Below are 27302 nucleotides of genomic sequence, written 5' to 3'. Positions count from 1 at the left end.
TACCATTTTATCATTCAGATTTAGTATTTAAAACTTCAAAAAATACATTTGGAAATTATGAAATTTTCTTCTGAAGCATTAACCAAGGTTTCTTTTATTCGCAAAATAATTATTTTTCTTCAAAAGTAAAATTTTCTTTTAGTGCGAGTTGATTAGTGATGGCATTCAGGTATCTAATTTTAAGGATAAATATCCACGATGGTTATTTATTTTTCAATTAATTGTATTCATATAAAAAAAACTGTATGATCTTATATGCTAATGTTATAAAGAGGCAGAAAAAGTATAAATATAAAAGATAGAAAGGGAGGGAAGCATATAATTTTTTTTATTTCATAAAATTTTTAAAAAATTAATAAAAAAACAAAGAATAACACATCATACATTTAACATACTTAATTTAAATTCTTTTTAGTTACAATGAATAATAATGAGGTAGACGATTTTTTAAAAAGTAATTTTAACTAAATAAAAAAGAAAGATTTTTTTTTTTTTTTATTTAAAATGATATTGGAAACAAAAGTGAAAGATACTGTTTACAGTTTTTTTTTCTTCCAATTTTCAGGCTGTGGTTTAAGCATTAATAAGAATCATGTTTTAGAGGTAGAATTTGAATTTTGAGAGGAGTTGCATAGATTATCAGCTTTGATACAATACCTTGAGAATATATTATATCATATATTCCAATTGTAAATAATTGTGCTTTCTCTTTGTTCATTAAGTTTTTTTTTTTTTTTTTCCTGTCAAGTTATCTTTATCTCTTTAGAAGTTCCCAATTATATGGTACATATCCAAGTTCAACTGCTCTTTCATATGCTAAAAGATTTCTTTTTTCTTCTTTTGTGAATACAATGGCCCAGGAAGTTCTTTCAGTTGCATTTAAAATGTACAAAACTACTTTGATTTTTAAAATACTGGTTTCATACAAACTCCTTCCTCAAAACAATGATCAGAACATATTTTGTGATCCTTCTGACATTATTCATTCTCTGTCCATCCTTTTTTCTATAATGAATAAAATCTGTCTTCAGTTGATTGCCATCTATTTTCTTTTATTGATCCAATTGATATATGTAAGTTAAACCACTCAGACAGTTTTAACCTACTTGTGTCAGTAGTTTAAAATTTTTACTGAAGGTGAATTGAATCAATATTAAATTATTTTTGGAAATTAGCCTTTCTTTACGTTTTTGTAATGGGGACAATGGAAGTTGATTTAAAGTCTCCAAGTGACTAAAGTCATATTCTCCAAGTTATTAAATTCCTATTGAACAAATGAATTTGCAGATAATTTGATTCAGAGATTATGATTATTTTTATTATTGATTCTAAATTGTAAATAATTTTTTTCAATTTAACATAAACAGTGTTAAAATTCATTATTCCATTATAATTATTCATTACTTTAAAACAAAAAAAATTATTTTCCCATTTTATTTTTCTAAAACATTTTTTTTTTTTTCTTTATCCTCATAGAAATTGCCTTTTTTAATAATTTAGTCAAAACCTTAATTCTAAAAGATAAAGTAGGTATATAAACTATATAAGTTTTAAGGATTTTCATCATCCTTTATAATTTTTTTACACATTATCTCAGAACTATTCATCACTTAGTATTTATCCACTCATTTGAATCAGTTAAAACAATATTAGTATAGCATTTTTTAAGGTGGAGTAAATGTTTATTTTGTTAATGGTTTGGTTAATTAATATACATTTGTATAATACAATAATGAATGCTTGTGAAGCAAATCATATTTATTTCATGAATTATTATTGAAAATCAAAATGAGAAGAAATTAAGCTTAAAAAAACTAAGAAAAAGAAAAATTTCTTGAGAAAATGTAAGTGTCGAATAAAATATGACTTAAATATTATGCAAAAATTAACAAATGATATTTAACAATTTAATTGAAAATTCTATTGACTAATTTAGAATACACTAATATTTTTATATTAAATTAAAAAATAATTTTTATTTTTTGAGATTAAAAATTACATTCCAAATTTTCTTTAAAAGTTTTAACTTCTGTGCATTATTATAAATGTAGAAAATTCAACATTTAGAACAAATTTATCCATGATATTAGAATTTTTAATACAAATTTTCTTTTAAAATATTATTACACCAATCGTATAATTAGAAATAATTTATTCTATTACCTTTTCAAATTTAGTTTGGCTACTTTCAATCAAAATTCTGATTTTTAGCATTAAAAGAAGAATTAAATTGCTGTATGCATAAATAAATGTATTGAAAAAGTACTTTTTAAAATCATGTAATATTAATCAGCTTATGCATATAATTTTTAATTCAATATAAATCTTATTTTAACAAAACAAAAATTAGTTTTTATTAAATAGAAAATATTGAATATTTTGATGATTCCTTTGAGGATTTTTGGTTATCATACTTTCTTAACAGAGAATAAGCCATATTTTATCAAAAACTTAGCTAAAATTATATATATATATCTTTACAATGCATATTTTTACAAGTATGAATTATTCAATTTGAAAACAAATTTTAAAGAGTTCATCATGCACATTATCAACATTAAAATAAAAAAAAAAAATAAAAAAAAAAGAATGGACAAAACTGCAAGAAAGAGATTACAGATTTTTACTATTGCAATTTTTAGACCACAAAATATAAATGCTTTATTGCTACTATAAATACTAGCAAATAACAAAATCTTATAAAAAATGTTTTAAATGTTCTATAACACTAATTTATTACTTAATTAGGTAAAAATATATATAATTTTTTAAAAGCATCATTTAAAAATTTTTTAGCTAATTTTTAAAAAACATTTAGCTTTGTACAACAACAAACAAACAAAATATGGGCATTAAAATTAATAGTATAAAAAAAACTAAAATACTTTCCAATGAATACAGCAAATTGCAAGAAATAAAATTAAAACTACATCGAATTTGTATTCCAAATAAAGCATCATTTTTAGCTTCCATTAAGAATTTAAATGAAACTTGTAAATTCATTCCATTACTTTGTGAAAACTTTAAATTTCATTTAACAAACCAATAGAAGATAGAATTTAATTATGAGTTAACATATTAGTTTCTTGCCATTTAATTAATTATAAATAGAAGGCGCCTGTAGAAAATTCAGCTTTCCCAAGTTCCCACTGTACACAGCCACAGTCAACATTAATTTCTAGTCAAAAATTAGATTCCTAAAACGTAATTATGAGCAAAAATAAATATATTATAACACGGTATTATTCTTTTATTAAAAAAGATCGTGCATAAATAAGGTCTGCCTTCATCATAGATCCAACCGACATTCGTCCACACTCAACCCAATACATTCCAAAAATGCGCTTCATTCTTGGCGGGTAAATAAATTTTCAAATTTTGGCGAAAAAAGCTTTTCCGTAAGCAACCATACATCGATTCCCCCATTTCCATCACTACCGGAATGAAATCCGTCCTCCAGTGCTGCTTCCCCCCACTGCTCCCCCCTTTCAACTTCAAATGGGGGGTTCAAGCGTCCTCCGGTTAACGAGTCTCCAAATTGTAAACAAAAACATTTACTAAACAGTGGAATATTTATATATTTTAGAAACATGGTTTTCCCACCAGAAGCATCCCAAATTGCAAAATTAATACCTAGATTAAAGTATAATGTTAAACCGCGTCACAGAAATCTAAAACAACCTTTAGGACCTGAAGGTAGGATAAATAAAATGAAAAAAACTTTGAGTGCATTATTCAAGTATGAGAGAATAGAACTGTTCTTGCCTCGTTGTGATGAAGTCCGTGGATATGCCGAAAGGGTATTTTTTATTTTCCTTTAATTTATTATGGCTTGTAAAAAAATAATATCCTTTGAATAAAATTCATCATACTGTAATTATCTCAAGTCGTAAATACGGCTTATATAACGGATCTCATTTATTTTGGTCTTACGGTCCTGATGACATCAATGATGCTTTTATTCTAATTTTAACTTTTATAAGCAAAAGTTATCATTTGGGAAAATTTATCAAACGCTTGGAAGTAAGGCTGATTCAAGTAATCTTGACAATCCTTCATCTGTGGTTTCTTTCTCTTTCTGCTTTAACATTATTATTTCTGATTTATTGGATATTATCCATTTTGTTAGAAATTACACTTATAGGTTGATTTTATAAATTTATTCTCAATAAAAAATCATAAAATAATTCAGTGTGGAATCAGTTAAAAGATAACTTTCTGAGTTTTAAGAAATTTATATATATATATATATATATATTGGCCACATTCCAGTATTAGGGTATAAAAATATAATATTTTTATAGTTAATTAAAAATTAATCAATACTTCCGAAAAAAATATTTGAGATTTTTATAGCCATCCTTCAAAATATATCCTTGTCAAATATATCTAAAATTTAAAGCCAGTTATCTGCTATGTAGAGTTATTAAAGCAGGCATATTTTTAATCATTATTAAAGCTTTGCTTTAACTATCATGCAAAGTAAATATCTCTATTGAATATATATATATGTTTAAAATTTCATTTCTTTAATCTTCAATATTTTTTTTAAAAAAAATTATCTTAAATGTTATTAACTAATTATGAAGCATTATAAAGCAATATCATTTTTTTAGAAATGATCACAAAATCGACTGCTTCGTTTTACAAAATAACTGAAGTTTGTGTAATGTTTGGAGAATTTAAAAACAACAATTTTTATGAATTTCTTCTCCTATTCTTGTTATTTATTTCTTAATAAAATATTCTCTTTATTGTTTTTATTTAGCTGATCACAGAAGCAATAAGACATGGAGATCAACATCCTCCTACCATGGATTTAGCAAACTTCTTTCTGGAAGTATGTTACTGTTCATTAAAAATTTGATTTTTAATTTTCTTTATTGGTAAAATACGAACTAAACACACTTAAATTCATGTGATTTTCTTATATTGTTAGGAATCATATTTAAAATCATTATTTTAGTTTTTGTTATAAAACATTTGTCCAATGTAATATTTTGTCCTTTGCATTTTTCTGCATTTAAAGTACTTGCTTCCATTTTTTTATAGACTTAAGTATGTATCCACTGTGTATCGTTCTTTCATTTTAACAGTTAAATTTCAAAACCTGATTCTTTTATTTTTTATGTAAAAGCAGCCAAAATTATGAAATTTACTAAATGAATGTGCTACACATCCTGAGACAAAAGATAAATGATATTTTGAATAAAAATTATTCATGGCAATAACCAGAGACTGACTAAGGCAGGGGCATATGGGGCAGTTGCCCCGGGCCCCCACATCAGAGGGGGGCCCAAATCAAATAGAAAGTTGTAAAAAGCATTCTAATATAAATCTTGCCATAGCATTTTGTCAGATTGCATTTTGAATTCAATGTTTAAATGTGGTACTTTGAGTTAAGACTAAGAGTGTTTTTAGTTTTAAGTTTAAACTGCATTTTGAATTAATTAATGAAAAATACCATAGACAAGTTCTATGCATGGTTCTTCATGACTGAAGTAGAGAAGCAGAGGGATGGGGGGGCAAGGATGTTTTTGCCTTGGGACCCAATTAGGCTAAGTCGTGCCCTGGCAGTAATTACTAATGAACTGACAAAAAAAAAAAAAAAACTGATAAAAATGTTTGAATTCTTGCACCTTTTATTGCATTTTATTTGGAAAATCTTTTTGTTTCTGTATAATTAGATTGTCTGACAATTGTTGTTTTTATGTATTTTTACCTGACTTGTTTCATGTCTCTAAAAATTGAATTTTATAATCTTTATGCTCTTGTTTTGATTTGCTGGAGGTTGTTTTTTTTTCCTCCCTCTGTATGCCTATGGATTCTTTGTAACTGAGTAGTCTGTTTATATTTTCAGAATTTTATTTTTAGTTAGTCAATTATATGAATTAAATTGGTTCTATTCTTGTGATATCTCTTAACAGTTGATTTTGGAAAAAAATTGATTTCAAGATTCCACAATAATAATAATAAAAACTAAAAAGTTCCAAATAATTAAAATATAAAAATTATAAATTTAAGCATCTTAATAAAATAATAAATTTTTATGAATTTTTTTTTAAATTGATTAATTAGATATACAGATAAAATTAATTAGATATACAGATATTAACATTAACCTGTTTTTCAATTCTTTGATGATGCATTGTAAAATAGTGTCAATGTTTAAGCTTGTAAGAATTGAGAGTGCACTAACTAAATAGTATTGATTTAATGTACTCTTGCATAATTATTAATGTAGGATTCCAGAACTATAATTTACAAACAAGAAAGAAAGGGCAAAAAATGGTAATAATGATTCACTGCAAAACACAATCTATATTTATAATTAAACCTAATCCACCATAGTTTTTGCCTTACTATGGTGTATTTAATGTACAATTCATATTCATCTCAATTTAAATTAATATATTTTTATAAGTTAAATAGTGATTTGGAAATAAATTTTAGAGAAAATGATAGCAACTTATATTCTCTTTCAAGAACAAATAAAATATTTTCTGTCAACTCAGTTCCTTACATCCTTTTTCTTCAGTTCACAACATATGTTTAACACATGTAGATTCTAGCTATCTTTTACCTTAATAAAAGAAGCTGTCATCAAGTCAAAACCTAACAGCACTATAAAACATATATCAAAGTTTAAAAAATAATCTTCCAAAAAACATTTTAGTTTCTGTTTAGTTTATTTTAAAATTTTGAAGTTCTCCCAATCATATAATATGAACATTTATTATTCTCAATGCTACTTTGGAATAATAACTATAAATTTTCTTTCCAGAGCTGATGGTATTGCATTTTGAGCATAAAACATCTGTTAATTGCTTTATAAAAAGGACTGAGATAACTTATAATGGTTGCAATTCCAAAATTCAGTGATATTTTATGTGTGTAAAAAATAGTTTTTAATATTGTATGTAATGCATTATGGCACCAGGAATATAGTGGAGAATTCCATTACACTATTTTTATAAGGAGAAATATCACTCATTTTTTATGAGAAATTAAAACAAGGGGGGGGGGGTGTTAGAAACCTCCTTAAATCAGCACAATCTTTGTTTAATCCTTATCTTTGTAAATAGGATTAATTTTTGAAATTACTAAAAATTATAAACTAAAATAATTAGTAATCAATTGCAGAGAGTGGTTAAAAACATTAAGATTACAAGCATTTAAATGCTTTTTGTTTTGATTTTAAAAACACATTATTTTACTATAATATTCATTCATGAAACTTTAAAGTGAAATGAATTTCAAGATAACGTAATATAAATTTTAAAATGGATTTTCTTAAAATTGTTACTATACTCATGTTTTGAATTATAATATGCATTATGTTAATGTTTGACCAAAAAAAATAATCAAATTGCTAGTATATTACTCGAATCCCCCCCCCATTTCAACATCTAAATAAACTAAATATTTAGAATGCAAAAATAAATAAATTCTTAAATAAAAATTTGGAATGATAGTCTATTTATCCTTTCTATTACAATTCCCAGATCAGAGCATTCAGATACTGCTTAATTTATAACTACACCATGATGATACAGGTCATTCATTAAAGAATTGTGGATTTCAAAAAATGTTCTTTCACTGATCCAGTATATTTATTAGACTCTACATGCTAATTTGATGCAATTTCTGTATGTGTTGCATCTTCTTGTTTCCATAATCCAGAGAATAAATAGCTTATTTAGTTATTGTGCATCTCATTTATTTGATGTTATCCTGATTTTCTACTCTATTTTCAAAGTGAGATGCTCTGTTTAAGAATTAGTTCTAATTGAGAAATTCAACTTAATTTTTAATATTCATTCTTGTTTATTAATTCTTTAATATTATTATTCATTAATATTCTTGTTTATTCATTTATTTCCATTGTATGATTTCACATTATACTCAACTTTAGTTTATATATGATTATTTAATTTAATGATGTATATTTTGTCTAAAATGAGAAATATTAGTATTTTGGTAGCAATTTTATTGGTTTATTTATTTCATGTTTTAAAATTTATTTTCAGGACAAACAGATGATCCACAAATTGTTCAAAGTTTTAGCACCACGTTACAAAGACTATCAAACTACATATACAGATGTACATTTAATTCCAGACAAATGTCATTTAGCAGCAGAACTGAAGAAAGCAAGATTTCTTCAAGAATGTGTTTTAGAACTGAAAGGTGACTTATAATTCACCTTTCTAGAATCTTATTTTCTTAACTTCATTTTTAATGTTCCACGAATATCAATGAAAAGTTAATGTCTTTCTTTTCTTAATTATATTTTTTCATCCTTTTAAGTTAAATGGTTATCTTAATATATTTTCATTACTTTTTATAAATTTTTATCTATAAAATAATCAAATTAATTTTTTCCACACTTTTTCAGGTAACCCTTATCCACCTCTGCCTTCAAAGCCAAAGCCTAATCGTGAATCTTTAACAAATATATTGTTAAGGGAAGCTAATAAAGAGTTTCAGAAAATGAAACTAAAATCAGAAAGTGCTGAGAATAAGAATTAAAAGCTGACGAAGAAATCTTGTTGAGTAGTTCAAATATTGTGTAATGTGATGATTTTTCATGTTTGTTCATCTCTATATAAATAAACATATTCTACATAATTTTTTCCAAGTTTATTTTAAATAACAAAATCCATATATTTCAGGTACCAATAAAAAAGCACTTTTGAGAAGATTGTATATTACTTTGATCTATTTAGTGATAGTAACAAAATTTATTACAACCTATTTCTTAGGCACAGTGGCATAAAAACTCCATATTTTTTGAAAACATAAGTTTATTGAAAATGAGTTTGCCTAAACTTTATATGTTTCCACCTTTGTTGGCTGAAGTTTTGAGCCTTATGTTGGACAACTTAATTTTACACTTGTGCAAATAAGGATTCTTGCCCCCTTCTTTTTTTTCAGTGTTATTGTCTCTGAAAACATTTTTTTTTCCTCCACAAAATAAGATTTTTGATAGTCTTCCTTCTTGAAAACTCAAAGCTTTCTTTTGTTTTTTTAAGCAAATATAAAACTGTTTTTTTTTTAAAATGTTAAATGGTCTATATTTTATCTGAGAATTGTTATTCCAAATAAATTTTTCACTATAAAATAAAGGAATGCCTAAAAATTACATTAAAAAAATTTTTATTTTTTAAAATACCAATTATTTATTTTGATTCTATGTAATAATTGTTACAAGATTATTAGAATTTATTACTTCCAATTATCTTGAACTGATACTTTTAATGTTGGTTGAGTTACATAGTTTTTCTCACATCAAGCAAATAGAAGGCTTTTTAAATCTATGATGTGATTAATTAAGGGAATATATTTGCTGGATCAGAATCCATTTCTGACAATCCCAAAATATTATATTGTTTAATAGATATTTTTCATTCTCGTATCTTTTGAACTCAGAGTACATTAAAAATAAATTTCCAAATTTTCATGTTTTTTATTTTAATATATTGAAATTATAATAAACAAAAATTGTAATAAAACTTGCAGAAATTCTCATTACAGTTTAAATACAGGTATACTTACTGAGCCACAAATATGTAAACATTAAAGATAGAAATAACCATGTTGTATTCTTGACATAACTTTCTTAGTTTGAATTTATTGCCGAGTACATATTTAGAGAAATCTAAATGAAATCATCAAAAATTAGTACTGCAGATATATTAAATTTTTTATACTTTTAAGCAATGGCATTATTACAGATTATTAACTTGTGTAAAATTAAAACAGAATTTAAACTATGTATATGCTTTTCAATATGTATTTATAAATATATCAGACATTGTTTATCCTCTGAAAATTTTCACACCATTAAATTTATAAATTCATCTCTCTTAATTTTTATTTTAATATATCTGAAAAAATAAAAACATTAAATGGTGGGGGGGGGGTAAGGGCATTTAATTGATAATCCATATAAGAACTTATAATGAAGCTAACAGAGCTATTCATTTCCTTGTTTTTGATCCATTACCTTTATTTTATTTCTTAATTTAAAAAAAATCAAATTGCTAAATATCAATTTAATACAATAAAAAATTCTTTATCTGGGTATGAATTTCAGACTCAATTATTCATTAAAGTCTATGAAATAACTAATTTAACAGAAACTAACTATTAACAGAATAATTAATTTTTAGGAATAAAAGATTGATATTAAAAAAAAAAAACTACATTGATTTAAACATATTATAGTCTCTTGTGTCTTGAAAAGGTTAAAGAAACTAGCTGCATTTTGTTGCTTTTACATACACAAAAATTCATTTTAAATATCACGATTTTCTTATAGAATTGAAAACTTCACATTCAATAATGGATTATATACAGCAACATAAAAATGAGAAACTTGAATTATGAAGTGATAGAATCAGGGCAATCTAACATAGAATAGTTACTGTGCTTCTAAAATAACCTCCTAATTCAATTTTAATCTTATATTGGCTTTTACCAATAAGTTAGTTAAGTAATTTTTTTAAAAAATATGTAATGAATGCAATTATAATATTCTATAATAAGCATGAGCAGAATTGTAAATATAATATTCTATTTAACTGCAATACTAAAAAAGACCATATGACATTGAGAAAACAAAAACTTATCAATATAAATAGTGACAATTATAAAATATAAATGTTTTTATTTAAATATATAAATGAATATGGAAAAATAATAAACAATGAATGTTCTATTTTAACATGCATTATGTACAATGATTTAATATTACAGAAATATCATTTGTCTATCAGTGTTCCTCTTGGTTTCTTCTTCAGCTCTGGACTAATATATGGGCCCTGTAAAATAATTGAAAAATGAGTTGTGAAATATGTTAGAAAAAAAAGAGGTAACATTTTTTTTTTTTTTGTTTTATAAAAGGAATTTTATTTTAATATCCACACTAAGTTTTTCACAATTCTTTATATTGCTTATAATTTAAAATGGAGAATATACAAGTATCTGTACATCATTTGAAATCCTCAAAATTGACACATAAAAAAAGGGGGCTGAAATTTGCACATTTTTTTTTTGTTGTTGTTTTATAAAAGGCCTATTTCTAAGTCAATTGTACTGTTTTTAACTTTTAAAATTATTTCTAAATATCTTAGTGAATCATTATTCTTTTAAAATTACAATAGTTTTGTAAATATTTTTTATTTAATTCAAGATTATGACAAAAATCTTAGTATTCATACTTTCCCTTTTCTTCTTTTTGGTTATTTCTGGTTATTATTATAAAGAATAAGGATATACCCCAGAGAAAATAGGTTCTAAAATTAGTCTTTCATGCATCAATCATAATATGTTTTGTATCAAACTTTTTGCATTACTTCATAAGATTTCACGATTTATATTAATAAAGATCAAAATGTATAGTAAGGCGTGGAGAAGATTCTAAATAAATTACCATCCAGGCTTGCAATACAATAACTCTCCAATTTTAACAACTGCCAAATCCATTTGACAGCCATTTTGAACATCAAATTCAATACAAATTTTAATTTTTGAAGAAAAAAAAAATGTTAAATTCTTTGATCTTTTATTGCCAATAATCTTAGCCTTTTAGAATAATTAAACTGTTTTTAAAGTTATCCTTAGAATTTAAATTAGAGAAAAATTATTTCTAGTTTTTAGGTTAAGTTAATATATAAACATCGTGAATGTTAGCACAGTAAAAATGGCGGTAATTCATTAAAAAGAGGCTTTTATTTCAAATTAACATCCGAAATTATTGAAATAAAAGAAAAATTTACTTATACCTTCAAAATATTCAAGACTTGTAACAATAATAATAAAAATACTTGAATGCCTTAGGATAAGTTTAAAGAAAATGGAAATTTTGAAGATCACACCACCGATTGTATCACACTGATGCAATCAAACTTAATTCCTGAAACTGCTCTTCTCCACAGATTTTATATAATATTTACCTACATATCTGCTTTGGATTGGTTGGATTTCTTTATCTTGGATATTATTTGTATTGTTCATCAACCCTTTTCTCTTTTTATATAAAATTTATAGCCTTGAAAAATGTATCAGTTCATGGGAAATTTTTTTTATTAACTTTTGATGCAGCATACTTGGTTTATATAGAAATGTTTAAAATTTAAATTAACAGAATTAAAAACACCAACTACAGATTAAAGCAATATTGTATATGAACTTAAAGGTAACAGGATATATTTTCTGCAAAATAATACCATTTAGTTACACAGTTTTAGACCAACAAACGCTTTCATCTGCGAGTCGAACAAAAAAAGTAATGCAGTTCATGCTATTTATTATATTTTGAAAACAGTATTAATAATAAATTCAAATATTGTCCATTGCCATTTATATATATCTATATCACAAATGTGCAAAACCTCTTACATCTTTTTTTCTGTTTTACAAAGCTAACCTATAGAAATCAAATAAGTTATGTCTTTTTTTCAACTGTTATTAAATCTTATGTTTTTGTATCAATTACTAAAGATCACACAAAAATTTAAAGATGACTGCATGTGGATATCAAATATAGGATATAAACAGGTACAATAAATATGTTTACTTTAATAAACTGTTTTTGCAATTTTGTGTACACTCTGCAGAATATATAATTTCACAAATCCATTAAATTAATTTGAGGGAAAAGAAAAGAATATTGAATGTGTCAATATTTCACATAGGTTTATTGGTTATTACTATATTGATTAAAATCATGTTAAGATTTAAACTTTGATAGAACATAAGGAACCAAATTGTATTTAATAATATAAACAAACACATATATACAAATTTTATTAAATACCTGTTCCAAGGATTTTCTCTTATACATTCCCTTTCTTTCAAGTTGTTTTTCTATAATTCTGGCATTGTTTGCATAAGAATCAGCTACTTCTCTCTGTCAAAGAAAATCAGATTGAATTAAAAATGAGACAGCTTAAAAATTTACCAAATGAAGTAATTTAAATTAGTAACTCCTGAAGCTAGTCAAAACTTAATAGGGTCCAGCTAGTAATTAGAAGGTTAAGCTTTCACATCTTTATTCTTGTCATTAAAGTTCACACAACTAGTATATTATCACTTATATTTCTGTAATTGTTGATTAACTAATTATATAACAGAAAATATTAAGTATAATTATTTATTGAAAGGCATGGTTTTATCATAACAAGGTTATTTAGACCCTCAATTTCAGTTTTAAAAAGCTTTACTTATAATAAAGATGAATGTGTTTTATATGTGTCTGTGTGCTGTGGGAACGTGTATTTTTGAAATTTTAATTAAAAAATAAACAAAATTTTGGTTCTCAAAAACTTCCTGAATGTTTTAGAATAAAAATTATTTTTATATCAAAAAATTCAAAAACTTTCTTTTTTATATCAATATTTTGACAATTTTTTTAAAAAAAATCTTTATTAATTAAAAAAAAATAGTTTGATATTTTAATATAAAAATACAAATATATGTAATAATTCTGAATGGATCTTAAATATAGCATGCACGATAATAAAAAATATACAAATTGTGGAAGAACATTTATTGAAAATAGTAAAATTAAACTTCGGTCTTTAACACAATCATTAGAAGTATATATCTGGAAAACAAGCAATACTTAATTTTGAGAAGAATTTCTAAAACATTTAAATTTATATTTAAAATGCTATTAACATGAAGGAAGATGCCAAATTTTATATTGTTTTAGATCAGAAATTAGGCTATAATGTTAAAAGGTTGGAAATAGCAGAATATATCCATTTCTTAAAATTTTAGAAAAGCTAACAGAAAATAAGGGAATTAATTGCATAGTATAATGAACAAAATGGTTTAAGGCTTTTAAAATAGAAAAATGATATATCTATCAAAATTTGAAATTTAAAAATATTATGCTGAAGAAGCTATTAAGACGAAATTGTATAAAATATTTAAATAAAAATTTTTGCAACCTCACAAACCAAGAAATCGCTAAGGATGATTAAAATTTTCTTAATTTTATCTAAGTATAAAAATATTTTTGAACTTCCAAAAATGCATAAAAGAAGAAAAATTAAATATTAAATAAAGGCAGACATTGTTTGAAAAAAAAAAAAAAGAATAAAATGTTTGAAATGAAGACAGTTATTTTTGTATAATAATAAACATATATTTTTTCATTAATATTATTTACCATTAATAAAGGGACAAAGCTTTAAAGTTAATACAAACAATCCAACATTTTAGTTTACAAATGGGAGATTAATTATTCTGAAATTTTTGTTATTTAACTATGTTGATGTCACATGAATTTTTTAAATTAATTTTTATTTTAATTATTTACTATTAATTATTACTTATAATAAAAAATATTAAATTATTATTTTAATTATTTATTTATGAAAATAAAAATTATAATCTCCTCAAAACTTCAAAAAAAAAAAAAAAAAAAAAAAAAAATCCAGCGCCTGACATTCTACTAGTTTCAAACAAAAGAATTCTAATCACATGTGCTGATGGCATAGTGTTAAAAACAATGTCTTGGGAGAAAAAATTTTAAAAAAAGCACTCGATTCCTTAATTCTACAAAATTTTTAACAATTTATTTACACATTTTTTTAAGCCACATGAAATACAAAGAAATTTCATGAAGTTATAATATAAAAAATTAAATTTCAATTATTGTAATATAAATTAATTACAAAAATGAATACATCTATATAAATTATTTTTATATGTTGGTATTATTATCAAATAATTCATAAGGTAATTGAAAATATTACTTTTTTCTTTTTTCATATTAGTAACCTTACATAGTACAATGTATCCAAAATTATAAAATAAAGGACAAAAAATGTTTTACCGCTTCTATTTCTTCTTCTTCTTCATCTATCGTGGAAACAGTGACAGAACTGAATTTTCCCATATTCTTTGTATGTTTGGTTACCATAATCTGTAATTAAAAAATATATATATCATAAACAAGACAGAATGATATAAAGAAAAATCATTTTTTAGACTGAAACAAAATAACCAGTAAAGATGTAAATCATTGTTATTCATTTCACTACAGAACAACAAACAGAAAATAGCAATACAACTAATAATTAGTGTCCAAGTATCGGGGGGAAAAAACAACCCTGATAGAGCAATAAAAGTAATTAAGCAATAATAAACTAAGCAATAAAGGCAAATAAAAAGTTTTAATACATAAATTATCTTATCAGCACTGCATGAATAAGGATATATTTATATTTAATTTCATAATCTAAAATCATGCATAAAATGAAGAAAAAAAATATATATATACATACTTGCTTTTAATATTTATTTATGCTTAATCATAAAACAATTGGCGGATTAAATAATTATTTATATCCCTTTAAATTAAAAATCAATACCATTTATTGTTGATTTAGATATAGAAATCTTGGTCATAATTGTGCTTTTCAGTTGTGTATATTCCAATGCTGATTCACCTTATTTCTTTCGATTTCAAATTCAAAACTATGTATTAAAATACATTGCTATATCTTTCAATTTATTTAAAGAGATTAATGTATAAACAGACACTAAATCAGAATTCAAAGAAGATGAATTTTTATATCTTTATAATCAATAATATTAATTTGTCGGCAAAGATATTATTATCTTAAGTTTAGAATACGAGACAAATTTTTTAATCTAATAAGAAATCAAACTGACTATTAGATTTTCTAAACATTATTTCTTATTCTATTAATATGCCTTCTAACAATTTATTACATTGTTGGTATTCAAGATTTCTTTTGTATTGTCACATATTAAATAAATTTTTTAAAATATAAAACTCTTAAATAAAGTATTTTCTAGAATAAATTAGTATAGATACTTTTCCATTATCCAAACCTCAGTCAGATATCACTAAATCCTAGAGGTGGTCATTAAATCTTAATGATATTTTCTTATTACCAAATATTGGTGTCATAATTTAATACCTCCAACATTTAAGCTAGATGATGATAGAAGTTTTATTAATAAGAAAATATATCATATAATTATTACCTTTTTCGGTTCTGGAACTTGTGGATAAGCTGTTGCTTGAGAAGGTCCACCACTAGTCTTACATATGGAACCTTTTATAATGAATGTGATATTACTTTCTGGTTCATGCTGGTAAAAAAGAGTTAATCCACATCTAAAGGCAATTAAATTGTATTAATAATTATATACATAAATAGTAAGTAGCAAAGGTGTTAATGTACAATTTTCTTTTTATTACACTTTCTAACAACAGTTTAAATAACACTCACTTTTTACATTTTTTTCTAAATTGCTTTTCAACTCCTTCCTCTCTGTAATGAAAATAAATGAAAAGACAAATAAATAAGATTAAAAAAAAGTAAATAAAAAAATGACAGTACAAAATTAATATTTAGTGACAGTTTTTATTATAGATTTATAAACCCAACATAAGAAATGGAAATAACTATGTAATTATATGGGTATTCAGAAAAATAAATAAATATGGTTGAAAAGTACAATATATTCTATGTTTATTCTCCCTCACTTCTCTAAGAAATGCAAGCCAATCCTCTTTGTAAGATTAACTTCAATCATTACTCCAATAAACAATGTAAAATCGAATTTCTCAATATACTAATTATCAATAAATTAAAGTGTAGGAAATCAAAATCCAAACATTGCATGTTTTATTTATTCATGAAAAACAATAGAAATTATTTTCTTAAATTCTATAATTTATTTTTCTTTATCTACTCAAATTTAAAGTAAAAAAATCCAATGAAAAACAGGCAATTGACATTTATTTAATTTAAAAGACTGTTTAAAGACATTTAGAGACTGTTTTAAGTTTATTTAATTTAAAATATATCTCTATTAAAATTTCCAGCGTGTTTTTGAATGTCTAAAATATTTTCTATATTGGCATACATACTGCAAAACTAAAAAAAATTCTACCATCTATAATTTGCAGTAATTACAGAATTATTTTAAAAACTAATGGTAGTATAATATAGCAAAAAAAGTTATTTTATTTTAGCTGTATACTTGATTCTTATACATGCTCAAATAATTTTAAACAAGAAATTTTAATTAAATTAAAAGATTTTTCTGCAATACAATTAATTATTTTGCATATAAATTTTAAAATAATACCTTTTTAAGTAAACTACTTCACCCTTTTCACAAGTTAACTTATGGGCATGTTTTGCACCATCAATAACTTTTGCACCATCTCGAGGTCTAACAGGTAGTCTTTCAATAACACAATCTGTAAAAAAAAAGTTAATTAATAAATTTATTTACAAAATATATTTAAACAACTTTATGATTTTTTTCGATATCAGAGAAAACCTAATTTAAAGCAACTATTCTATCTTTTACCAAAGAGAAAAACTACACGAGAAATATGCTTTAAAAATAAATAAAATATACTTGGTATTGGTACAGAAATTGGTATTGATCATAACAAAGCTAACATCAATATTATTTCTTATTTACTTGTAGGAAAAGAATAAAGTATTCTGCACCAATATTGCAAACATTTTCAAAATTTGTAGTTTAAACTTTTTCATTTAGTTTTAACTATTACTCAAAAAGCTCATTTACATTTTGCATGTATTTTTCCTCCATCTATATTTTTTGTATTTATTCAAGACATTTAAACTTAAGTTTTCTATAATTACAGCTATCAGTATTTCTTGAAGTTTTCAAAATTATTATTTAACTCGTGACATTGAGGCACTATCTTGAACTGGATTTTCCATTCTGGTTGGTCATCAACTCCCTGTTGTTCAAAATAATAAGCACTTTAATTTGAACTATTGTCTTGTGGTCTTTCAATAAAGAGCCAGCCTTTCCAATCAGCCAGAAAGTTTTATCCAAGTTGGTTTACTTTTCAGAGCAAAATATTTTGCTCATTGGCATATTAGGATGACTTTTGTTAGTACAAATTATTTCAAGTTTATAATTTTATTACTAAAAGAATCAAGTTTCCTTTTTCATTTTTTTTTTAAAGTTTTGCATCATGTTTCTAAAAATTTATTAAAAACTGTTTTGTTATAAATATTGAAAAAGTTTGATGTAAATATATGCATTTCAAAAGCAACATTATTTTCATGTGCACAACACAATGAGATACATTTTTTTTTTTCATTAACTAAAAATTAGGCTGAATTTTAAATATTTTTTTAACAATAATCTCTGAAAATATTACTGCACAAAAATAAATTTTGCTCCATTTCAAAATTTTAAAAAATGTCTTTTAAATAATTCTAATTTAATAACTGTACACATTAAAAAATTACCTAATTTTCAATAATAAATTATGTTGTTGCTCACAAATTCATTCCATTTCCATTGTTTCATGACACATTTAATAGCATGATTTTGTTCCACTTTGATAACAAAGGATTCTGCTCAATACTTGTGTAGTTTATAGGGCAAATAAAAAATTGAAACAAAAATATTATGAAATTTAGGTAACAGAAGATCCATGCATTTAAATTTTTAATTGAGCTACAATGTTATAGGATTGGAATTCATTAGCAAGGTTCATGTACATAATAAAAAGATCCTATGTAAGACAATTAAAAATTGACAATATTTGACAATTTGGCAGAATTATAGAAAAGAAAAAGTATATCTAAACAATTTAAATGAAATTAAATATAACCAATATTACTATGAAATAAGTAGTCTTAAATAATTACATTCTTTTATTATAAACTAGTATGCTCACTGTTTTTTTTTTAGGAGGCAGGGGTGAATTTCTGATTATAAAATATTATTTAGAGTTTTCTATAGTAATACTAACAAAAAGTAATTTTTTAAAAGAAATTTTTATACCATGCTTTGAACAATTTATGCAAAGTTCTTTTATACTAAACCATCAAAATAAAAAATGAAATAATATCTACTCTAAAAATATAATAATTTTTTACCACATTTTTACTAAGCTTTTAAAATATTACTAAAATAAGCTTTGTCAAACGTAAATAATAAGCTTTTTTTTTGTATTAACTATTTAGGGATATATAAATTATATGTTTTGAAAACTTCATTTAATATTGAAACAAAAACTTTTAAATAAATGAATATTTTGATAGAAAACACAAACATATTCACATTTTGAAAATGATTTCATTATTTAAAACACTTTCATTATTTTAATCAATTTATTTTCAATCAGATTAGATAAAGAGATATATTAGAAATTTTTTAAAGACATATTCAATAATAAAATATTGACATATTAAAAATACAAAATACATAGATTATAATTTAATCAATATATAAATATTATATGAATTTAAACATGATAAAAATTTCAAATTAAACTAAAAAAAAAAAAAAAAGAAAAAAAAAAGAAAGAAAGAAAGAAAAAAAGAAATTGAGAATTTTAAAGGGGAAAAATATTTTCTCATAACAAAATACCTCAACAGCTGAAATTCAAATACTAGAAATCTTTAAATCTTCTTTAAATGTTTTTGATGCTTAACATATTTTGTATTCAGGGAATTAGAAAATAAAAATATTTTTTCAAAATAAAAAATTGTAATATTAAAGAGCTAGTATACACATACATATATTTGCATTTATCTGAACATGGAAAAAAATTAATTTCAACAAAATGTTATTAAGTAATGTTCATTATAATAAAATCTAAAACAACTGCCACATTCATAAATTTGATATACATCACAATACACTAAAATCTCAATTGCTTGAGGGTCATTGCATTTAAAACAGCAACACACAATTCAACACAGAGTATGAACCTCACCATTTCAGACTAGTTTGAAATTTGGCACAAATATACTATTGGTATATACTTTTTTATGAAATATGAAATTTTATTGAGCTATGTCAAATACTTTTTGAATTATAAATCTCTAAAATTCTTAAAAATGAGGCTAAAAACAGTGAATGGCAATTTTTTGAATTATTGTAGAAGCTTCCCTAATTGAGTTAAGAGACCTGGAATAGGTGATATTTCGCAGCATTTTTCATGCTATTTGCTATGATATTCAAAAGCATACAGGTTCAGATAAGAAACATTTCTTAAAATCTAATATAAAATTTTAATTTTTTTCAAAAAATATATAATTTAAAATTTTCAAATTCCATGAATTGTTTGCATTGTTGTAAATCACATGACGAAATTAACGATGGTTAATGATTTCATTGTTGAAAAAAGAAATAAAAACTAAAGCTTCTTTTTCATTAATTCCTTTTTAAATTAATTTTAATTAATATAATAATGTTAATATTGACATTTTTATGAAAATAAACATAAACACTGATATAGATTCCACTTATCAAAAGTATTAGAATCAAGTTAATAGGAAAAAAATCAAAAAAAAAATTAAACCAAAAAAATTATTAAAAAATATAAAAAAAGAATCCGGCCTGAAGACTTTTTCAAGGGTCACCCTCAGGCAGGGATTCAAAGAAAGAGATTTTTTCTGTGAGGACATACAGACATTGTCTAATAATGATTCCTCGTTACCCGAAAATCCCCTGAAATTATGCTCAAGAGATATACCATTTTAACAGAAAGGAAATACAAAATAACAAATTAGAAGAAAATAACCACAACAAAGTAAAAAAACAAAAACAAAAACTAGCACTAAAATTAAAATTAAAAACGAAAAGGCCAGAACATACCATCCAACAATCAAGGAAACTTTAAACTATCGATTGTGATTCCCTGCTTTTAAAAAAATTAATGGTAAATTATGTAAACAGAGGTAGGCTCCCAGCGCCATCTATTGAGTGATCCAATATGCAAGGAAAGTTCTATTTTTATTTAAGCCAAAGGATTAATCCCAAACCATACCTTGTTTAATTAAAAAATTGACATTACAGTAATTTCTAGGAAATTCATTTTTAATTAAATTTTTAAGGAGGATGTTTGATGCTTCAATATATATATATATATATATATATATATATATAATACCTGTTTATCATTTTAAGCTTGAAAAAGTTTCATTCATTTGGTCTATATTGCTGTCAAGAACATTAAGTCCTTTCAATAAGAGTCACAAGATAAAACTGAATCTATATCTGAAACCCATATAATTTCAGCATTTCTGGGACAGGAGAAGAAAGATGAAAAGTTACATTTATTTTATATCGAAGTCTTCATTTTTCTCTAAAGCATATCCAAGCCACCAATAAAACAGAGATTTGGCCTGAAATGTCTGTTAATTTAATTAAATTTCGAAAACTTTTTAATGCAAAGAAAAGTTTTTCACTAATATTTTAGATGAAAATATGGGAATGAATACATGATACTGTGTTTCATTGAGGGACAAAATTTGATCAAAGCGATACTTCAAGATACAACCCAATTCAACATAATCTTATTCAAATGAATATGAAAAGTCTGTGTTTTTAATCTTTTGAATCGCCCATTCAAAAAGTTGTAGCAATATTTTAATTTGGTTTCCATTGGATCTTTGCAAACTGGCACAAATTACCAGTCTCTTTGCAGAACTCCCTAATAATCGCAAGATTCCTTTACCATGAACTGTGCAAAAAAGTGTCATTCTCCTTTTCTTTTAATATCTTCTTGATGAAAGCAGAGGTTTAAGAATTTCTTTTTATTATTGTATAGGGCAGGAGATACATCTGAAAAAAAAATAAAAGATCTTTTTTAGAAGATCTTCTAATTTAGCTGTTAAAAAAGATACAAGTTTCTTTTGGAATTTGCACATAGCAACTGTATTGTGCACTAAAATAACAGAAATTATGCTGTCATTTTCAAAAAAATCACAGATGACAATGAAGTATGATTCTTTTAGATTATCTTTTGTGTAGTTAAGGTATGAGAATGGCAATGAAATCATGCTGGATTAAAGAGGACAACCTGCTGCAGAACAAATCAAATTATTTAAATTCTTTCTCTAAAATTTGTAGATTACAATGGTCAATTGTAACCCATTAATGGAATTAAATTTCTTTTTTTTATTGAATTTTCAGCAAATGATTCTTCCAAAATTTCACACATCTCAGTCCCATCTGGACAAAAAGCACATTTCCCATGTTGCAATCAATAAACGATGAATTAAAAGGAGTTTTGCAAGCCTCTGCTTGTAATTTTGCATTTTCCCATTTCTTACGATATTCCATTTAGTATTTTCTATCATTTGTTCCCTGTTTTGGAGAATAGCACAACACACACAGAGCATGTGTCACTTTTACTGGCTAACACACAGTGTTTAGGTCTCAGTTCGGCAAATTCAGAGAAACTTATTTTTATGTTGATAAACTTGTCCTTAAAATTTTTATATGCTTCTTTATGGTTATACAGTACGAATCATTTGAGAAATTGATTTACTTCCATCATCTTCAATAATTATCACACAATCTTTTATACCCACTTTGCCCTACTAATTTCATTATGCTCATAAAATGGATTGCTTCAAATGGATTCATGGTTTCATTTGTTTCCCATTGTTTTTGAAGTTTTTTTTATTATACACCCAAAATTTTGTTTTTGAAGTTTTTTTTATTATACACCCAAAATTTTCACCTAATTTCCAAAATAACTATGGAAATCCCATAGCTGTTGGAGGGTACGTGGCATGGTCAAGTTCCATAAAATGCAAGAAAGGCCTAAAACCAATAGTAGCTTCAGCTGCTGGAAATCCCATTTTGTCAGAGACAAGAATTTCATTGTTCTAAGGAATAATCAGCTCAGTAATAAATTTGAATTCTCACACACCTACCTAACAATGATGGGGGAAAAATGCCAACATGGTTAGTTATTAATTTGAATTTGAATTAGTCTGTTGGAGGGTACGTGGCATGGTCAAGTTCCATGAAATGCAAGAAAGGCCTAAAACCAATAGTAGCTTCAGCTGCTGGAAATCCCATTTTGTCAGAGACAAGAATTTCATTGTTCTAAGGAATAATCAGCTCAGTAATAAATTTGAATTCTCACACACCTACCTAACAATGATGGGGAAAAAATGCCAACATGGTTAGTTATTAATTTGAAAATCGCTGTCATTTACGACTTTACTCTCCAAAACATTCACAATATTTTCCTGCAAATCAAGTTCATTCACGCTAAAGGTTTTATCAAGATCATCCCCACCAATTATGATGATAAATCTAAAATAACTAAATTTTCATCATAAAAACTAACGAGGAATTTTTCCTACCTGAAGATCCAAATTTCAGACCTAGCAAAATTGTTGTTAAAGGGCTCTCATTTTACCATGATAAAGAAGAATTTTTTCAAGAATTTCAATATCCTAATCCCAAATTTTCCAACTCCATAGTTTTTGTCAAAAGAATTTTTATCCAATTTGTTCAACTGGTTAAAATTCAAAAAGATGGATCCTACAAACATATCTACAATTTCACATATCTTTACAACTTCCAAATTAAAATTAAAAGCTACAGAAAAAAGAACAAAGCTACTCCATGTTTTCAATGGGCAGGATTCTTTCACAATATGCAGAATTGCAAATGCAATCCATGCTGCATTGACTATAATGACAACCAGTCAATTAGAGACTGTGTTTAGAAGAGCAGAATCCTTGAGCTTATATACATTGATTGCAATGAAAGTGGTCATCTGGCTTCACGCCATGGTTGCAAAGTTATGCAAACCATGTCTGAAAACTGCCCCACAACCAAAACAGACTTACACTCAAACAATAAAGAACTCTCTTCCTAAGTCCCACCTCCAACGAAATTCCAAAATCTTTTACCCAGATATCTTAAATCCCAAAAACCTAAATGAACTTAAGAAATAATAGCCACAATTAAGATATCAAAGCAATCTTCCAAGAATTTCAATTCAATTTAATGCTGTAAAATTTGTGAAAAATGCATTGGATGCCAAAGATAAAAAAAAAAAAAAAAAAAAAAAAAAAAAAAACTCATCATCCTTAATATTCTATTAAATCTGTAATAACCCTTTTTATACTTCATCTCTGAGTGGCTGTTTACAAAGACAATATTTAAACACAGTTCCCTTTTTATTTAAATTCTCTTATTGCTTCGCCAGACCTAACACCTTCCTCTAACTAACTATGTCGAAATCCTATCATGTAAAATGTATCCTCTGCTCTTCCTTAATTTCTTTAAACAAAATATTATGTTCTTTTATTCCACATCCGCAAATGTTCATTACTGTTATGCAAGTAAATGTTTATTTAAATCTGCAATCAACATCTTTTCTTATGTAATTGCATCTGTTTGATATCTTCTCTCAACTTTATTAGGTCTGAAAATTAAGAACTCTGAATTTAAATACCCTGCAATCAATCCCTCAAATTATATTAAAAATTATTTATCTTTTGAAAATTCACTTTTCTGGACTAAGAAATAGAAAAACTTCTATATGTTCAAAAATCTGTTCCTTCCAATTGGGTGTTTCACTTTCTTATTTCCTAGTATATGGTTAGTAGATTAATAATATTAGAAGACCGGGATAGTCTGGTTGGTAGGGAATTTGATTCGCCTCCCTTGGATTGCGAGTTCAAACCCTACAAGCTGAAGACTCTCTGTGCATGTGGTGGCTGGCACACATATAAATCTGTTGTGGTCACAAAGTCCTCCATACCGAGAGTAATACCACTGGAGGTACTGGTTCAGAGGTGATCGTTCTCTGATACAGGTCTAAATTATGATCTGTGAATAAAATGTCTGAATGAAGACAGCCCCATAAAAAGTGCTGCCATATGAGTAGCTAAGACATACTCTTGGCCCCAGATGGCGCTACTAAAAAACAAAGGACGCTCTCTTGGTTTAAAAAAAAAAAAATTGCCGACACCATCAATGGACTTGTTTATGACAATTGCTATTAGAAACAACAACAGATAAAAAATACTGCATCCCCGACAGCTTAGTAATTTTCATCATAAATATTATGTTCATATATTCAATAAACAATATTAAAAATAATAATTATTATGACAATAAAATAGGAGGATTTATCTAAGTTCAAAATAGGCTTCCAATGCAATTTTTTGTTTGTTTTGTTTCCCATTCGCATTTATTAATCTGCATATTTGATTATGTTTTCATTAATCATATATATGATAATAATTTTAAAATAGTCATTTGCTTCATATATTGTTTATTATCATTCAACATTTTTTATGCTTCAGGATATCAAGTTGGCAATTCTTTTCATTTTGTATAAGAAGGATTAAAATAATTTGAGACATTCTTTTTGTTGAGAATAAACAAAACATCAGCTGAAGAATAATTTACTAGCCAATCATTACCTTTACTTGATAGATCATTAATATCACATGAAATTAATAAAACTATCTCAATTTCTTTTTCAGTAACTTATTACTCATAATGGGAAGTGAATTAACACAAAAATTAGATAATGTGAAAATCTTCCTTAAAACATGTAGTTGAAATCAAAAATAAATATTTAAAAAAAAAAAAAACTGAAGAAAAATTTTCAGAATAGAACTGGAACAAGGAAGTCAGTAATCATTAAACTATATGGATAAGAAAATTCTACAGTCATTGAAGTTTTTCAAATCATTCTATACCATTTTTTTCTGATACTTTGTATTTACAATAAAAAATTTCCTTTAAGGAATAAATAAGATGCAAGGAATCCACAATTCCAATGACAATAATAGGATTAACCCTTCCATGAAAAAACTGCCATAAAAGGCCACAGTGCAATGCAATGATAAGTTCATTCAATCATTACAATAACCTTTATATTAGAAAGACAGTCTGATACTTTACTGGACTGAAATAGACTTTATATTAGGAAGACAGTTTGATGTTTTACAAGAAAATAAAGAACTATATATATGTGTATAGCATTTCAATGGAAAAATTTTCTGTCAGTAAGTAGCTATAAAATATTTTCTATTCTACGCTAATTTTGCACGGTAATTGTAATTTAAATATAGGCAACTTTTGAAAGTGTACAGCTAACCTATTTAATGAATGTTTCTCTCATCAAATTACAAATGTGCATCTTTAGTTAAACTATCTTAAAAAAAATATCCTTAAAGATAATTAGAACCCCCCCCCCCCGACTTCACACAAAAAACCATTTCTGAAGAGCAACATCTTTTGCAAAGAGCCCGGACATCTGAAACCAGCCATTATTTAATATTAAGTTCAAACTGTTAAATCATCATTCGGTATCAGAGAATCAAACCCCAAATGTGAGAAAATGTTCCATTCTAGCTACCTTTATATGAAAATTTTTTCCTCTTAATGACACAACCTTCATTCTATTTCCTCTTAATTTTGATTTAAAAAAAAGCAATATTTATAAGCTCTATCTCCAAGAACACAAAGGTACAAAAAGTATTATATAAAAAACTGAGTTAAAATATTCTAGTTAATCGAGTTTGAGTACTGAAAAGATCTCATTAAATAATACTTTAGATAAACTAATAATTTTTAACAATAAGAAATGATATTTCCTAAAATAATGCAGGTTATTCTACATTTAAGTTTGTTATAATGAACAACAAATTACAAAATGCGAAGAAAAAAAAATGAAAAATATTCTTAATCTTATAGAAGTAGCACATCCCTTATTTAGATATAATTTAGTAATATAGAATTAAAGGTTTACTACCATTTTAATAGTTTTTTGGATTGTCTCTATAAAAACAACGAAACAACTTATATTCTGATTTAGCAAACCTTTCAAAAAGTTTTTTTTCACAAAATTTGCAAATTAATGAAATCATAACAGAAAATATTTAAATTAAAATGTAAAAACTGCAACTGAAAATCTAACGAAAGTACAATACTTTACATGCATACATAAACTGAGAAAGAAAACCTAATTAACATACGAAACAAGTAGAGAATAAAATTAAAAAGAAACATAAGTAACAAAAACAAATCCAAGTATTAAATTTTTTCTTCTTTTAAATTTTAAGCTAATGGTCAAAATAATACCAACCTAAAATTAGAGCTATGTTACCACATAAGCAATAATACACGTTCAAAGGTTTATCTTCATTGTATTCTTCCTGATCTTTAGTATCAGAACATATAACACTCCTAGAAACCACTTTAGGCATACTTAAATATTAATGTAAATTTAAATTTAGTATGCTCAGGTAGGATTGCTTTTGAAGCTTCTTTAATATATGTGCAATGGAAAAAAGGAATGAGGTTTGTTTTCCGGCGTATGCTCCAGAACGGATTCTTAGCTTGTGCCGGGTTCACAAAAATCAAAACTCGAATATCACAAAATATGTGCAATGTATTTCGCATGTATGAGAAAAATTTAGCAAAAAATCAACAATCAGGCAGTTAAGGGGGGAAAAAACATAATATTAATA

The 27302-nt window shown here is 25.3% G+C and overlaps 2 protein-coding genes across 3 annotated transcripts; one reads left to right on the top strand and one right to left on the bottom strand.

Annotated features, from left to right (window-relative positions):
* The first annotated feature begins 3494 nt into the window (after positions 1-3494).
* LOC129972216 (39S ribosomal protein L17, mitochondrial-like) lies at positions 3495-8631 on the top strand. The gene is made up of 4 exons (XM_056086255.1): positions 3495-3800; positions 4769-4840; positions 8031-8190; positions 8399-8631. Exons 1-4 carry the CDS (start codon positions 3591-3593, stop codon positions 8530-8532), a joined length of 576 nt encoding a protein of 191 aa, XP_055942230.1. The 5' UTR covers positions 3495-3590; the 3' UTR covers positions 8533-8631.
* Positions 8632-10673: 2042 nt separating this feature from the next.
* On the bottom strand, positions 10674-27272 carry LOC129971632 (STING ER exit protein-like). Of its 2 annotated transcripts, XM_056085582.1 has the most exons (8): positions 27225-27262; positions 26918-27117; positions 17146-17260; positions 16281-16322; positions 16033-16165; positions 14852-14941; positions 12824-12916; positions 10674-10826 (listed from the first exon to the last, which is right to left on the bottom strand). In XM_056085582.1, the coding sequence occupies exons 2-8, from the start codon at positions 27036-27038 to the stop codon at positions 10767-10769; spliced, it is 654 nt and encodes a 217-aa protein (XP_055941557.1). In that variant the 5' UTR covers positions 27039-27117; positions 27225-27262; the 3' UTR covers positions 10674-10766. The 2 variants fall into 2 exon arrangements, with proteins under 2 accessions (XP_055941557.1, XP_055941556.1); XM_056085581.1 differs by having other exon boundaries at positions 26918-27272.
* Positions 27273-27302: the final 30 nt, after the last annotated feature.

This window comes from Argiope bruennichi, chromosome 6, assembly GCF_947563725.1.
Source record: "Argiope bruennichi chromosome 6, qqArgBrue1.1, whole genome shotgun sequence".
In the NCBI taxonomy this organism is placed as follows: Eukaryota; Metazoa; Arthropoda; class Arachnida; order Araneae; family Araneidae; genus Argiope; species Argiope bruennichi.
The sequence above is the reverse complement of the archived record's forward strand: the minus strand, read 5'-3'. Positions and strand labels throughout refer to the sequence as shown.